This window comes from Ricinus communis, chromosome 5 (assembly GCF_019578655.1).
Source record: "Ricinus communis isolate WT05 ecotype wild-type chromosome 5, ASM1957865v1, whole genome shotgun sequence".
NCBI classification, from domain to species: Eukaryota; Viridiplantae; Streptophyta; class Magnoliopsida; order Malpighiales; family Euphorbiaceae; genus Ricinus; species Ricinus communis.
In genome coordinates, this window is record NC_063260.1 from 18,048,765 (window position 1) to 18,063,372 (window position 14,608).

The window sequence follows — 14,608 nt, forward strand, 5'->3', positions numbered from 1 at the left end:
TCCTCTCTGGATACAAGTGCAGACATTCTATAGTGGCATGAATACAGCCACTAGACAAATGGTAGATGCAGCTGCAGGGGGAGCTATTAATAGTAAAACACCTGAGCAAGCCCAAGATTTGATAGAAGAGATGGCCACCAACACTTATCAGTGGCAAATTCCACGGGCTAAAGGTCCAAGGCCCGTTGTATATCAGGCTGAGGTAAATCCTACAGCAGCTTTGGCGGCACAAGTAGAGCTACTTTCCAAAAAGATAAAACAACTTCAGATGCCGGTCCAAGCAGTTCAGCCCGGATGTGAATTCTATGATGGACCGCATTACAGTGCCAATTGTAATACGGGAGGTATGTTTGCATCTTTTATGCCTACTAATGTTTCTAACGTTGAGCATGTTGATTATGTAGGAATCATCCTAATTTTGGATGGAGGAACTCCAATAACCAAGGTCCACCAGGATACCAGAGGTTGCATCAGCAGCAACCTATGCAATCTATTCCCCATCAACCAGGAGGTAGTCAAGAGAAGAAACCTAACTTGGAAGAGTTGATGATGAAGTTCATTGCAACTTCAGAGAATAGATTTCAGCAAACGGACACTGCCATTCGGAATCAACAAGCTTCAATTCAGAACTTAGAAACTCAAATTGGGCAGTTGTCTAGAATGATGGCTGAGAGGCAGCCAGGCACGCTTCCAAGTAACACAGAGTCTAATCCAAAGGAGCATGCCAAAGCAATTACTTTGAGATCAGGTAAGGAACTTACTAGTTCATCTAAGCCTTTTGCTAATAATGATTCTAATGTGCAGGTGGATGAGTCAGAAAAGAAAGACAAGCCTGAAGAGAAAGAAAAGGGAGCAGTTGAAGAGAAGGAGGATTCGAAGAAGATTCCCTTGAGGCCATACCAACCTCCCATTCCATATCCTGCAAAACTCAAGCAGGATAAAGTTGATCAGTAATTTGGTAAATTTTTAGATCTTTTTAAACAATTGCGGATTAACTTACCGTTTGTTAAAGCTATTTCGCAGATGCCAAAGTATGCAAAGTTTTTAAAAGAAATCCTAAGCAACAAGAGGAAGTTAGAGGATTTGGGATTGGTGACCTTGAATGCAGAATGCTCAGCAGTGTTTCAGAGCAAGATTCCAGTCAAACGACGCGACCCAGGGAGTTTTACTATACCTTGTTTGATTGGAGATAAATTGAAATTGCTAGCATTAGCTGATTTGGGAGCTAGCATCAATTTGATGCCTAGTTCATTATTTGAGAAGTTAGGACTAAGCACTTTTAAGCTAACTCCTACCAGGATGAGTATACAACTAGCAGACAGAACTGTTAAGTACCCGAAATGGATTATAGAAGATGTGCTAGTTAAAGTTAACAAATTTATATTTCCTGTGGATTTTGTTGTCATGGATATGAATGGTGAGAGTGATGTCCCATTGATCCTAGGTAGACCATTTTTAGCTACATCTAAAGCTTTGATAGATGTTAGTAGCGAAAAGCTGGAACTTAGGGCAGATGATGAGAGCATTACATTTGATTTGACTAAATCCTTGAGATACCCATATAAGCATGATGGTACTGTCTGTTCGATTGATTTTATCAATGATATTGTGGAATCTCAATTGCAGGAAATAATGATTGATGATCCTTTGCAAGTGGCAATGCAAGAAAATGAGGACAATTTATCCAATAAACAAGTGTTAGAGCAGCTAGAGCATTTATTAGCTGCTGATGTTGATGATAAAAAGACTGATGGTTTTGTTGATCTTGACAGGTCAAGAGTAAAGAAGCTGAAGCCTTCTTTGGAGGAGCCGCCCGTTCTTGAATTGAAAGAGTTGCCAGCGCACTTAATATATGCCTACCTAGATGAAGCAAAGCACTTACCGGTTATTATTTTCGCTTATCTCACACCTGAAGAGAGGGAGATGGTACTGTGTATTTTGAGAAGGTATGCAAAGGCATTTGCATATAAGACGGCTGATATACCAGGAATAAACTTGAGTTACTGCCTTCGTAAGATTTTGATGGAGGATGAGTTCAAACCGGTGGTGCAGCCATAAAGGCGGTTGAACCCTCATATGAAAGAGGTGGTTAAAAAAGAGGTAATTAAACTTCTTGATGCAGGTTTAATTTATCCTATTTCTGACAGTGCTTGGGTGAGTCCTGTGCAGGTGGTTCCTAAGAAAGAGGGCATGATGGTGGTGAAAAATGAAAAGGAGGAGCTGATCCCTACACGAACGGTAATGGGCTTTTGGGTTTACATAGACTACCGACGCTTGAATGACGCAACCCGAAAGGACCACTTTCCCCTTCCTTTTATCGATCAAATGCTTGAGAGGCTTTCAGGCCATAAGTATTACTGTTTTCTTGACAGTTTTTCTGGTTATTTTCAGATTCCCATAGCACCAGAAGACCAAGAGAAGACGACATTCACTTGTCCTTATGGCACATTTGCCTATAGGAGGATGCCGTTTGGCTTGTGTAATGCGCCTGCGAACTTTCAGCGGTGTATGATGGCCATTTTCCATGACATGATAGAGGAGTCGATGGAGGTCTTCATGGATGACTTCTCTGTATTCGGTAACTCTTTTTCCCATTGTTTGCAAAATTTGGAAAGGATGTTAGCTAGGTGTATTGAAGCTAACCTGGTGTTGAATTGGGAAAAATGTCATTTTATGGTCCAAGAGGGTATAGTCTTGGGACATTAAGTGTCACATGCAGGGTTGGAAGTAGATAGAGCTAAAGTGGAAGTTATAAGTAAACTACCTCCCCCTACTTCGGTTAGGGCTGTTAGAATTTTCTTGGGGCATGCAGGGTTTTATAGAAGGTTCATTAAGGACTTTTCTAAGATCGCTAGGCCTTTAACTCAATTGCTAGTAAAAGATATACCTTTTGAATTTGATGATGATTGTTTAAGAGCTTTTGAGTTATTAAAGGAAAAACTAACCACGGCTCCCATCATGGTTTCTCCTGATTGGGAGCTGCCCTTTGAGCTTATGTGCGATGCTAGTGATTTTGCAGTTGGAGCTGTTTTAGGCTAGCGCAAGGAGAAGAAATTTCAACCTATTTACTACGCTAGCAAGACACTTACGGACGCCCAAGAACACTATACAACCACAGAGAAGGAACTCCTAGCTGTCGTGTTCGCTTTTGACAAATTCTGTTCCTACCTTGTGCTGTCAAAGATAATTGTTTACACAGATCATTCTGCTTTAAGGTATTTATTTTCAAAGCATGATTCTAAGCCAAGATTGATTCGTTGGGTTCTTCTATTACAGGAATTTGACTTGGAAATTAAGGACAAACGAGGAGCTGAAAATCTTGCAGCAGACCATCTTTCTCGATTAGAGAACCCGCACTTGGAGGAGCTTAATGAGCAAGAGATCGATGACTTCTTTCCGGATGAGCACTTATGCTCAATGCAGTGGCAAATGATATTCCTTGGTTTTTGATTATGCAAATTATTTGGTCGCAAGGGTACTCCCAGAAGGGTATGGCGGGCCGAAAGAAGAAATTCTTCTTGACTTGAAGTATTACATTTAGGACGACCCCTTCTTGTTTAGAATTTGTGCGGATCAAATTATCGGAGGTGTGTATATGGGGAGGAGATCATTCAAATTCTCAAGCATTGTCATGAGGGACCGGTTGGTGGACACCAAGCCGCAAATCCTCTGACGGGAAGGTTATGGATGCTTTGGTTTTTATTGGTACGACTATCTTCCAGGGATGCACGAGCTTATGTCCAGTTTGTGATGCATGCCAACGGTCAGGTAATATTTCTGTCCGAGATGAAATGCCCCAACATAGTATACAAGTATTGGAAATTTTTGATGTTTGGGGCATTAATTTTATGGGTCCTTTTCCTTCTTCGTATGGATGTAAGTATATAATGGTAGTTGTTGAATATTTTTCTAAATGGCCTGAGGCACAAGCCTTGCCTACTAATGATGCTAGGGTAGTTGTGAGGTTCCTTAAGAGATTATTCTCTAGGTCTGGAACACTTCGAGCATTAATTAGTGATAGGGGAACCCATTTCTGTAATTCTCAACTTGAGAAAGTGCTGAAAAGATATGGAGTATCTCAGTGATTCTCCAAACCTTATCACCCACAAACGAGTGGGCAAGTAGAGGTTACTAATAGGGGACTCAAGCGCATTTTAGAGAAGACTGTAGGAGCCAGCAGGAAAGATTGGACTACAAAGCTAGATGATGCTTTATGGGCATTTAGAACTGCCTATAGGACTTCTACAGGGTTCACTCCCTTTAGGCTTGTGTATGGAAAAGGTTTTCATTTACCTGTGGAGCTAGAACATAAAGCATTATGGGCACTTAAATCATGTAACTTTGATTTGGATACCGCAGGTAGACAAAGGCAGTGGCAAATAAATGAGCTAGAGGAGTGGCGTCAACAAGCCTATGAAAATTCAACAATCTACAAGGCGAAGACTAAACAATGGCATGACAAGCGATTGAAAAATTGGAAGGAGTTTAACGTAGGAGATTATTATTTAACTCTCGTCTCCGTTTATTTCCAGGAAAGCTGAAGAGTCGTTGGTCGGGGCCATTTACAGTGACATAAGTCTTCCCTTATGGTGCGGTTGAAGTGCATCATCTAGAAAAGGGAAATTTCAAGGTTAATGGGCAGAGGTTGAAGCATTACCTTGGAGGGTCACTGGATGTGGAGGAGCGGGTGAATTTGGTGCTCCATTTCTGATTGAAAGAAAAGAATAAAGTCCAGCTTATGACTTTAAAGAAGCTTATTTCTTTTAATTTCATTTTAATTCTTTAGTTTTCGTTGTGAACTTAGTTTGATTAGATTTTACAGTTTATTTTTGGTAAGTTTTATTTATGTTGAGTGTATGAGTTGAGGACTTATTGGTTATGCAGGTGAGAAAGAGTGAGAAAGTGCTGGGAATCGCAACTTTTGCATTTTCTGGAGTTCAACACGGGTGTGTTAGAGACCGTGTTCGTTAACACGGTCCGTGTTCTAATTGAAGAAAATCAAATTAAGATGAACACGTTTACAGTAGGAAACACGGGCATTTATGCCAGACCGTGTCCACAACACGTTCCCGTGTCCAAGACCGTGTCCGAAACACGGGCGTGTTCTCAGAAGTGGTAAGTCAGCACGTTTTTATTCGCTTAACACGACCCGATATCCAGACCGTGTTCCTTAACACGGCCCCTGTTGGTGAACACGGGCGTGTTTCGTACACTGCCTATATATACCACTTCATTTCAAAATCTCCGAAAATTTTATTCTCCCCTTAGTTTTAGCAATTCTCTCCTTTCTTACTCTCTTATTTCTTATTTCTCATCTCGAAGGTTTTGGATATTACATTTGTCAAGTAAGTATCCTCCAACTTCATTTTCCATTATTTTATTTTGATATTAGTTCAAATTTATGTTTTCTTTGTGTTCGAATTTGTGTTTCAATTTTTTCTATCTTTTTTTAATTTATTTCCTTATTTTATTATATGGTGGATGCATTTACATTCATGTTTGTGCTTGATTTTCTTTTATTTTCTGTAATGTAGTTTATATACTTAACTTGCTCATATTTTCCATTTTTATTTTCCACCATTATTTATGATTGTGATTAATTCCTTATTTTTCTCTTTATTATTATTGTCGGCCATTAGCATGTTGGTTTGCCTTGTGATGGATTATGGCGAAGTAAACTCCATATGGATGAATTGCAAATTTAATTGGTTAGCATTGCTTGGCAGTGTTGTGGATTAAATTTTCTTTGCAGGACATTGAGCAGTTTAATTTTATCGAGTTAAATCGTTTGGTTTGTTCATTTTATGTCGTTATGCTGCCAGAATTTTGTTGATCCTTAGTACTAAAAGTTTCCTTTTCAGGTACCATGTCCACTAGACGAGGATCAGAAGTTTGCAAGAGGAGGCGGACCGATGGTTCCTCTTCCTCGCGATCGTCAGGCGCTGCACTGACTAGTTCAGGCCAAATTAGACCACCGCAGCGCCATCGATTCCTACTTTTCCAAGGGCAGCCCACCTTTGAGCAGAGATATCAATCGATGAGGCACAAAGATTTGGGAAAGGCGAGGATAGGATATCTTGAGACGCCCCCATTTCAACATTTTTTTGATATTGTTGAACCAACATATAGGGAGTTGACTGTGGAGTTTGCCAGCACTTTCTTTCTGCAAAGCCAGTTGCGGGACTTCCAACAACCAGATGCGATTAGTTTTAGACTAGCAAAGCAGACTTTCACAATGAGTGTACAGCAGTTTGGGGTACACTTAGGCTTGGGGACTGAGGAGGATGCGGTGGAGAGGTTCTGGTCAGCTGTATACACCGCTGATGTGTCATATCCGCAGATGTGGGCCGAGATTTCCGATGACACCGAGGGATACAGTGCCGGCCGGTCAAGGCGTCTAACTTGCACGAGGTGCGGTACTTGCATGCATTCTTGGCTAGGACCATCAACGGCATAGGAGATAGCGGTGGTGTAGTTACCCAGTGGGACTGTTTATACTTTACGGCATGCACCGGCACCGGTCGACATGGGGTACTTATTGGCCAGACAGATCAGTGCCTTCTGCAATAACTCAAAGAAGGTAATTTTCTGTTTTGGGACTTACATTACTCGACTGGCTAGGAGTTTAAGAGTTTTGGAGGAAGCGATACCACATTTGACAGAGCTGGGGGTGATGGAAACGTTAGGACTTCCCCAGATGGTTAGTATGGGGATGGTGACTCGTAGGCAGGGTCCGCTAGGACCAGAGTATAGATTGAGGAATGCTCTCTTGGCAGCACTCAGAGAGGAGCGACCTACCCCATGAGCCCATGGTACACAGGATGTCCCACCTTCTTCTGATATTCCGGAGTCTTCCTCCAGACCGTCTACTTCAGCTCTTTCTGGGTCTTCTTCAACTGTTTTAAGAGTCTCCCCAATTGAGTTTAGAGAGCTGCAGCTTAAAGTGCAGAGGTTGGTAGAGGAGCAGCAACAGCATTTCATTCGACAAGGGGCTTTTCAACAGGATCTTTTACAGCGTCAGGCTGAGTTTCAGAGCCAGATGATGGCTCAGTTTGAGAGGCAGAGGGCTATGCTTCAAGCCCTGATTGAGCAGGGAGGTAGATTATAGGCCTCTATGGCCAATGACATGTTTGATGATATTTTTGCTACAGACTTTGCACCTGCCTGTCCATAGAGTCGGGTTCCAGAGCAGAGCCATTTTGACATCCCTCTAACGGATGATCTAGCTGGCCCTCCCTCTCTGACTGAGCACCCTTCAACATAGCAGCCTAACGAGCCTCCTATTGACACTGCTCCTGTTGATCCACCAGCTCCTGCATGTGACACTACTTCCAATCCTCAGAGAGCAGCCACTCCTCCACCACGGACCGGCCGACACGATATACTGGCGATGCACCTCTTTTCACTTCGGAGCCATAATCAGGGCAGTATTAGTCCTTTTTCCTTTTTCATTTCATATATTTTGTACACTGAGGACAGTGTGTCCTTCAAGTGTGGGGTGGTGATATCAATATATATTTGCTTTCATGTTCTATTATTTTTTTTATATGAAATTCATATCCTTTTCTAGTGTATATATCGCATTTCATTTATTCCATCTCAATTATTTGTTTATTCTTTGTGCAATTTTTTGTAAAATTTTGAAAATTTTTCACTTTGTTTCAATGCTCTTATTGTTGACTTGCTTTTGAAATCCTGTTTATGTCCATGTGATCGGGTAAAACCGATAGTGTTGAGTCTTGCGGAAGAATGTAAGATAATTAGTTTGAGTTTTGCACTGAGTTGCTTTGGTTTATTTAATTCTGTTTTGATGATATTTGTTTGGAACCTACTCAAAAAGCACACTTGTGAGAAATTGAGCCTCAATTGTAAGCATACACTTTATATGCTTGTATTTATTTCTTGTTGAGAGTGTCGATTACTGTCTTTACCTTTAGAACTTGATCGGTAATGCTTATGAGGGCCACAAGGAGAGTTTAATACTTTGGTATGATAGAGGCACTTAGGTTTTTCATTCTAGCCAAATAGCCTTCATTTGTTTATTGATTCTGTAGATAACCCCTTCTTTCACCATTTCTTGTATCATATTCCATTACCATTTAGTTTTATTTTGCTTTGGGTTATGATTTTGCACATGAGTTGTTTTTATTGGGAATTTTTGTCTTGGGAATAGCTTTGGAATCTTGTAGCAGCTTACTTCAATCCAAAAAGAAATTCACTCTATTATGTGAATGTTCTTCCCTTATGAAAAAAAAAAGAAAAAAAGAAGAAGAAAAATATAGAAATTGAAGAATAAGAGGGAAAGGTGATGAAAAGAAAGAAAGTAAGTGAGCTAAACATTTTGACTTGATTCTTATTTCCCACCTTGGACTACTGTTCATTGTTTATCCCTTATAATTTTTGTGGCTTGTGTGCATGTCATGTATTTCATTGCAGAACACCATAGGTTCAACTCTGACTAAATTTACCTACCCCTACCTAATCCCCATTATAACCCTTATAAAGACCTCTTGACATGGTTGTTGACTCTCCATAAGTGGTAGGAGTAGGATTTAAGAGCAAGCATATAGTAAGTAAGGCAGTAGTTGATGCATTGAGCGATTAAACACTACCTCTTTAAACACTTTGAGTGATTTAGAGTCAATCTGGTGAGGATTTGGTTCTAAATAATTTTGTTGAGATAGTATTTTGTGAATCAATAGCATCTTGGTTGTGATACTTGAATTGATTGCTTTGTTTCTTTCTGTTTGACTTACACTTGTTAAGGATATGTGCAGGAGCTTTCTAGTTTGTCTGTCAGTTTAAGTGTTGTCTCTTAGTGGTTTATTTTCCTTATTTTACTTTTGATTGCTTGAGGACAAGCAATGAGCTAAGTGTAGGGTTATTTGATGTGCGTAAAATACACACATCTAAATGGGGTTTTTAAGATCGATTTTATGGATATTTGGATGTGAATTGGTACCAACACTCACCCTATGCGTATGTTTGTGTGCATTAGGTCCAAAAGAAGTCAAAGAATGAAAAAGAAAAGAATTGGAGCATAATTGGACGTCAAAGCTGCCGAAACGAGCTAAGTACGAGCATGAGAAAGCTGAACATGGCCGTGTTGGTCTCAACACTGGCCGTGTTCTAAACACGGTCACAAACACAGGCCGTGTTGCCAACACGGGACCAAACACGGCCGTGTTGGACATCAAAGAAGAAGTAGATCTTATGGAGCACGACCACAGAGAGTAACACGGCCGTGTTTGAGGCGACATGGGGTATTAATTAAAAGAATGAAGAGAGAAAAAAAAGGAAGGCAGCTAGGGTTAGAACGTCCAAAACTCATCTTTTTCCCTGTCTAAGGGTTTGCTGAGTTGAAACTAAGAGAAAAGGAGACTTGGATCAAGGTTTCACTTGGATTCTCTTCGAAGATCAAAGATTGGCGAGGATTGTCGATTGGTTTCAATCCGAGTAAGAGGAACAAGAATCGATCCAAAATTAGGCACGAGAAATTGGAGCTGTTCACTCTTATCCAAGGGTGTATTCGGGTTCCTCTACCTTTACTCATTTTTTGTAATTGAACTCTTATTGGTTGTGATTATGAACATGATTAGCTAAGCTTATTAACCCATTGGGGTTCTTTATCTAGGGATTTTTGTACTTCAATTTTGAATTGAATGTATTGATTGTCAATATTGGTTTGCAATGTAAGTATTTATTGATTTGTTCTTCATATCTTGTTGAATGATTTTTGAAATTTGAATGATCTTGAGAAAGACGTTTAGGTTTGGATTGTCCTTTGCAACCTAGAATTGAATTCACCTAGAGATAGGGTTTTTGTTCTACCGGATTGAGAATTAACAACTCTCAATAGTGTTAAATGGTACATAATGCTAATTTGGGTAATTAGAGTTAGGAAGAGATTTCAACCTAATTAATCTAAGTTAAGATGTTAGTGTCCTTGAGAAAGGCATTAATTGTGTAGAGACTTTCCCACGGAAATTGGATTCAATCAATCAATTCCACCCTTAGTTTCCATTCCTTAGAGACAAGAATTCCCAAAGGGTTATTCTTTTACTTGAATTAATCATTCCCTAGTATACGTAGTTCGACAACAATTAGAGTAGCTATTATTTAATTTAGAAATTATTCATCAACACCATTTATGTTCTGTGATTAGATAACAAAGAAGATTGAGTAGATTTAGGTTCACACGTTCTTTGGGGAATACGACACTTGGTACTCGCCGTTAACTATACTCCACTGATAGGTACACTGTCTTAGATCATAGTCTTGCTTGACTTAGCACACATCACAAGCGTGCCACGTGTGTGGTACACGAACCATGTTTGGATTTTGTGCTTCTAATTCTAATAAAACGTTTGTGAGTTTTCAACGCTTTTAACCACAATTTATTTAATGCTCTACTAAATGGCATAAATGACTGTAAACTTAAATAACAAAAAAGTGCTGGAATAATATTACTTGAGAGTTTTAAAATACAAAAAAAATTTGATTGCATAAAGAAAATACATAGAAAATTGTTGCTTGAAATTGTCTGAATTGTCTATGTTGTCCCCTTGCTTTTCTTCTTCCTTTTATCTCCATGAGGCTAAATTCTAAAACTATTATAGAAAGAGTTTTAAACAACTTCCAATTTAAATCTTATTTTCTCTACGTGAAGAAATAATTTGTTATGCAAAATAATCGTTATCCACCAATTTAATTAAAATAATTATATTTTAATTTTTTATTAAAAATTAGGCTTAATTTTAATCTGGTTTATTAATTATTTATGAACTAAAAAAAATATGTAAACAAGTGTTTTTTTTAGAGGATAGTGTTTATTTTCTTTGTTTTGAGAGAAAAAAAGAAAATGATATGTTTTGTGGTTATTAAAATCATTAAACTCTTTGATGCTATAACTTACAGGTAAGAGAAAAGAAATAAAAATAAAAGTGGAGAATTTACTATAAAATTAAGGAGACAAAGACGAAAGATGCCAAGTAACCTCCCAGATAACCTTAAAAGAGGCATCATTAGTAGAAATGCCAAGAAGCTAATAAAACCTTCTTTTTTTTTTTCAGTTATTTACATCTAAAATTGCGGGGCTAAATAAGCTGCACCTTTTCTCTAAATTATTCTAATAAAAAATCTGGATTGAGAAGCTGTCTATAGCATTTTATTCATTTAATTAAATATTTTATTTTCACGTAATTAATTGAAATTTGTTATTTCTTTTAAATCAATTTTGAGTTCTTTATTCACCTAATCTCATTTCTCCAATTAGGATTTTATCTATTTATATTATACATTCTATAATAAAATGTATAATATTTTTGGTGTGTTTCTTTTATTAATAAAATTTGAAGATAAACGTATTTTGCTTCTCTCCAGCTTTCAGTATTTTTTTTAATGAACAGGTTAATGAAAATCTCTAATTTTTCTGATACTTGTGCAAAAATCAATAAATTAATAGTAGATTATTTTTCACGTTTTCATAAAATTATTAGCACAGGTTTTACTGCATCACTTGCTTACTAATTACCATTTAAGAATGTTTAGTTTTAAGTGATAGATCAAGTAATTACTAGTTGAATAAAAATGGTAATATTTAACAACTAGAAAAAAACACTAAAATGAAGAGTCCTCCTCTACTCTCATATAAGCAAAAAAAAAAAAAAAAAGGTGAAGATAGCTGGTGTAAATAGAAGATACTATTGGTTGCTAATTAGCTACTTTCACAGATCTCAGAGACCACTGAATATTGAATAGTCTTTGTCACATAATATTTAATGGCACCTCAAACCATATGCAGGGCCACCCTCCTTTCTCAACAAGGCACTTTCATTTACTGTCTTATTTGAGGAGGGTGGATTTGTACATTTTTAAGTCAATAAAAGATGCCATCCACTTGATATTGTTAAAGTGATATCATCAGTTTTCATTTTTGCTAACAAAAATGTGAAGAAAGCTGCAGATAGGACATAACAGAAAAGAAAAAAAGCGAGGAATAGACCAGACAAGACCTCCATGAGACTTGAGATGATGAGTTTGGTCTTATCATACAAACGTACTGATCAATGCCATGCTTTGTCCTCTTATTTTTCACCCTCTCTTGTTTAAGTTGGATTTCCCTTTTGTATGCTGAGGGAAATCAACAAGCTCCTGCATTTCCCAAAACATGAAGACAACCATAAATTTCTTTTTCTTTGTATTCTCTTACATCATTTTAGATATGAGAACAATTTGTGTTTGGACGAGATCCCTCTAGGCAACCAACACCATATTAGTTTTAAAAAAAGAAAACATGATTTCTCATGCGTAGTGTGAGTATATGGTGTTCTATATTTCAATCATGAAGAGATGTTTTCTTCTGCAATGAGTTGTTTTTTTTTTTTTTGGCTCTTTAGTTACTTATTTGTATTTCTATTCTCATGGACATTATGATGAAATAATGTGAAACATGGCTGTGATTAGATAGTGCTGAAGCATCATATTGCAAAATGTTGTGATCAAAACAAAAAAAGATTGGGACAAACTTCAGTATGCAATTTGGAAGAATTGTCACAAGGAGAAAAGGCTAGTTACAAGCATACATAAGGTTCAAGTTTTAAATACTCTAAAACATGAACAATATGCATGACTCTACAATTGAGTTTCAATAATTGCTACAAGCTAAATTCATGTCTCAAATTTCTAACATATCGAAATTTCCCACTGTATGGTTCACACCTGAAGCTTGGATTTTCAGTTCAAATATCTGATGGCTGAAGTTTAGTGCATATCATATGATCTTTAGGCACATTAAAACCGACCAACACTGGTACCAGTAGCAGCAGTAGTCGCAGTACCATCACCACTATAATGAACCCCAATCAGCTCAACAAGCTTTGAATGTTTACTACACCAAGCTTCCACTAGCTTTCCCTCTTTACTCTCAGCATCTCTTTGCAATGTACTTAACTGCTCTCTGTAATCATTCTCAATCCAACTCATAAAGGCCATCTCCTCTTCTCGCAAACACCTTATCTTTGCTTCTATCTCCTCTAATTTTTCCCTTTTCTTCCTCGCTTTCTCTGATTCCAACTGCTGCTCTAGCCTGCAAAGCCTCCATGTGGCTTCCTTCTTATGTTGCATCCAGCTCTGCCTGGCCTCTTCCAACTCCTTGCAATACTGCACCAAAGTACCCATAGCAGCGGATACAGTACTTGTGGTAGCGGAAGACGACAAAGACGACTCGGCATTCATCCAAACCGACCCAAGAGAAAGAACAGGGTCTGGAGTAGGGTCAGGGTCTGGAGAAGGGTCAGGCATGAGAGAAAAAGAAGATGCAGATGAGGAAGAAGAAGATTGGAAATGCACTAGTTTTGGCTGAACGTACTTCTCCGCAAAAGTCTCTAGAATATGATCATACCTACACTCTGGAATAATACTACTACTATTATTATTATTATTATTATTATTATTGTTAATATCCTTGTGTTGTTGGTGCTGGTCCGAATTCTTGATCTTTAATTGCTTTTCCTTAAAAACCTCCCACCATTTACCGAGCCTCTTAGCAGTGCGACCAGGGACTTCACTGGCAATCTTTTTCCACTTATTACCGTACTTAGCCTGTAAAGAAATGACAAGGGCTTGTTCCTCAGGTGTTAGAGATCCTTTCTTGATGCCTGGTTTCAGGTAATTCTTCCAACGTTCAAGGCAAGACTTGGGGTCACGGTTGATGGGTTTAGACATGCGTTGGGAGATGAGGTTCCATTCTTTTGGTCCGTATTGCTTGACGTATGCTTTGAGTAGTGCGTCTTCCTCTGGCTGCCAACGTTGCCTCTCCTTCATCTCCTCATTTTTCTCTCTTTCGTTTTTTGTTTTTTAAATGTCTGGACGCTAATGATCCATTTAGGAAGGCATATTGGAGCTGTTGAAGCAGAGCATGGAATTTGGAAAGAGTGGATATGACATAAAATGAAACAAAACCAAAAAGAAATCAAAGAAGTGTTGCTGAAGTGCAGGTGGGACGGTTTGGTGTTTTGGACTCTTAAAAAGGGAATTTCTATTCTATGGAGCTACAGACTACGACCAAAATGAAATGATAGGGGGAGTGAACTCAAACAAACGCGTGTTTGGCGATCGTGGTGTCCACGTACATTTCAAATGACAGCCTCTAACCTTTTTCCTTTTTAACCGGAAATTTTTTTGAAAAAATAATAAAAATATCCATATAATTTTTCTTTTTTATAAAAAATATGGGGTAACTTTATTTTTATTCTTACTGTGGTTTTTAACTTCTTTTAAAATTATAATTTCAACTATTTTGTTAAATTATATATGTAGTCACCTAAAATAAACTATAAAATTTTAATTTATTTAATTCATATAGACGAGTCTCATTACATAAGCCAAATTAGATCCAAAGTCTTTATATGTTATAATTCAGCTTCTTTAGTAATTATTAAGCCCAAATATATTCATTCAAGCTGAATAAACTGAATTATATTAATGAACATTGAACTTAAATCTAATTCTGTATCCTAAGCCAAAATGTCTTGAATAACAGGACTGAAAAATAAGTACTTTTATCACGTATCAAATTTTTTCACATTTAAACAATGGCTTGTTCTCG

The 14,608-nt window shown here is 37.9% G+C and overlaps 1 protein-coding gene across 1 annotated transcript; it reads right to left on the reverse strand.

Moving 5' to 3' along the window:
* Positions 1 to 12,516: 12,516 nt before the first annotated feature.
* On the reverse strand, positions 12,517 to 14,029 carry LOC8272350 (transcription factor AS1). Its single transcript, XM_002521151.4, has one exon. The coding sequence runs from the start codon at positions 13,822 to 13,824 to the stop codon at positions 12,793 to 12,795; it is 1,032 nt and encodes a 343-aa protein (XP_002521197.2). The 5' UTR covers positions 13,825 to 14,029; the 3' UTR covers positions 12,517 to 12,792.
* Positions 14,030 to 14,608: the final 579 nt, after the last annotated feature.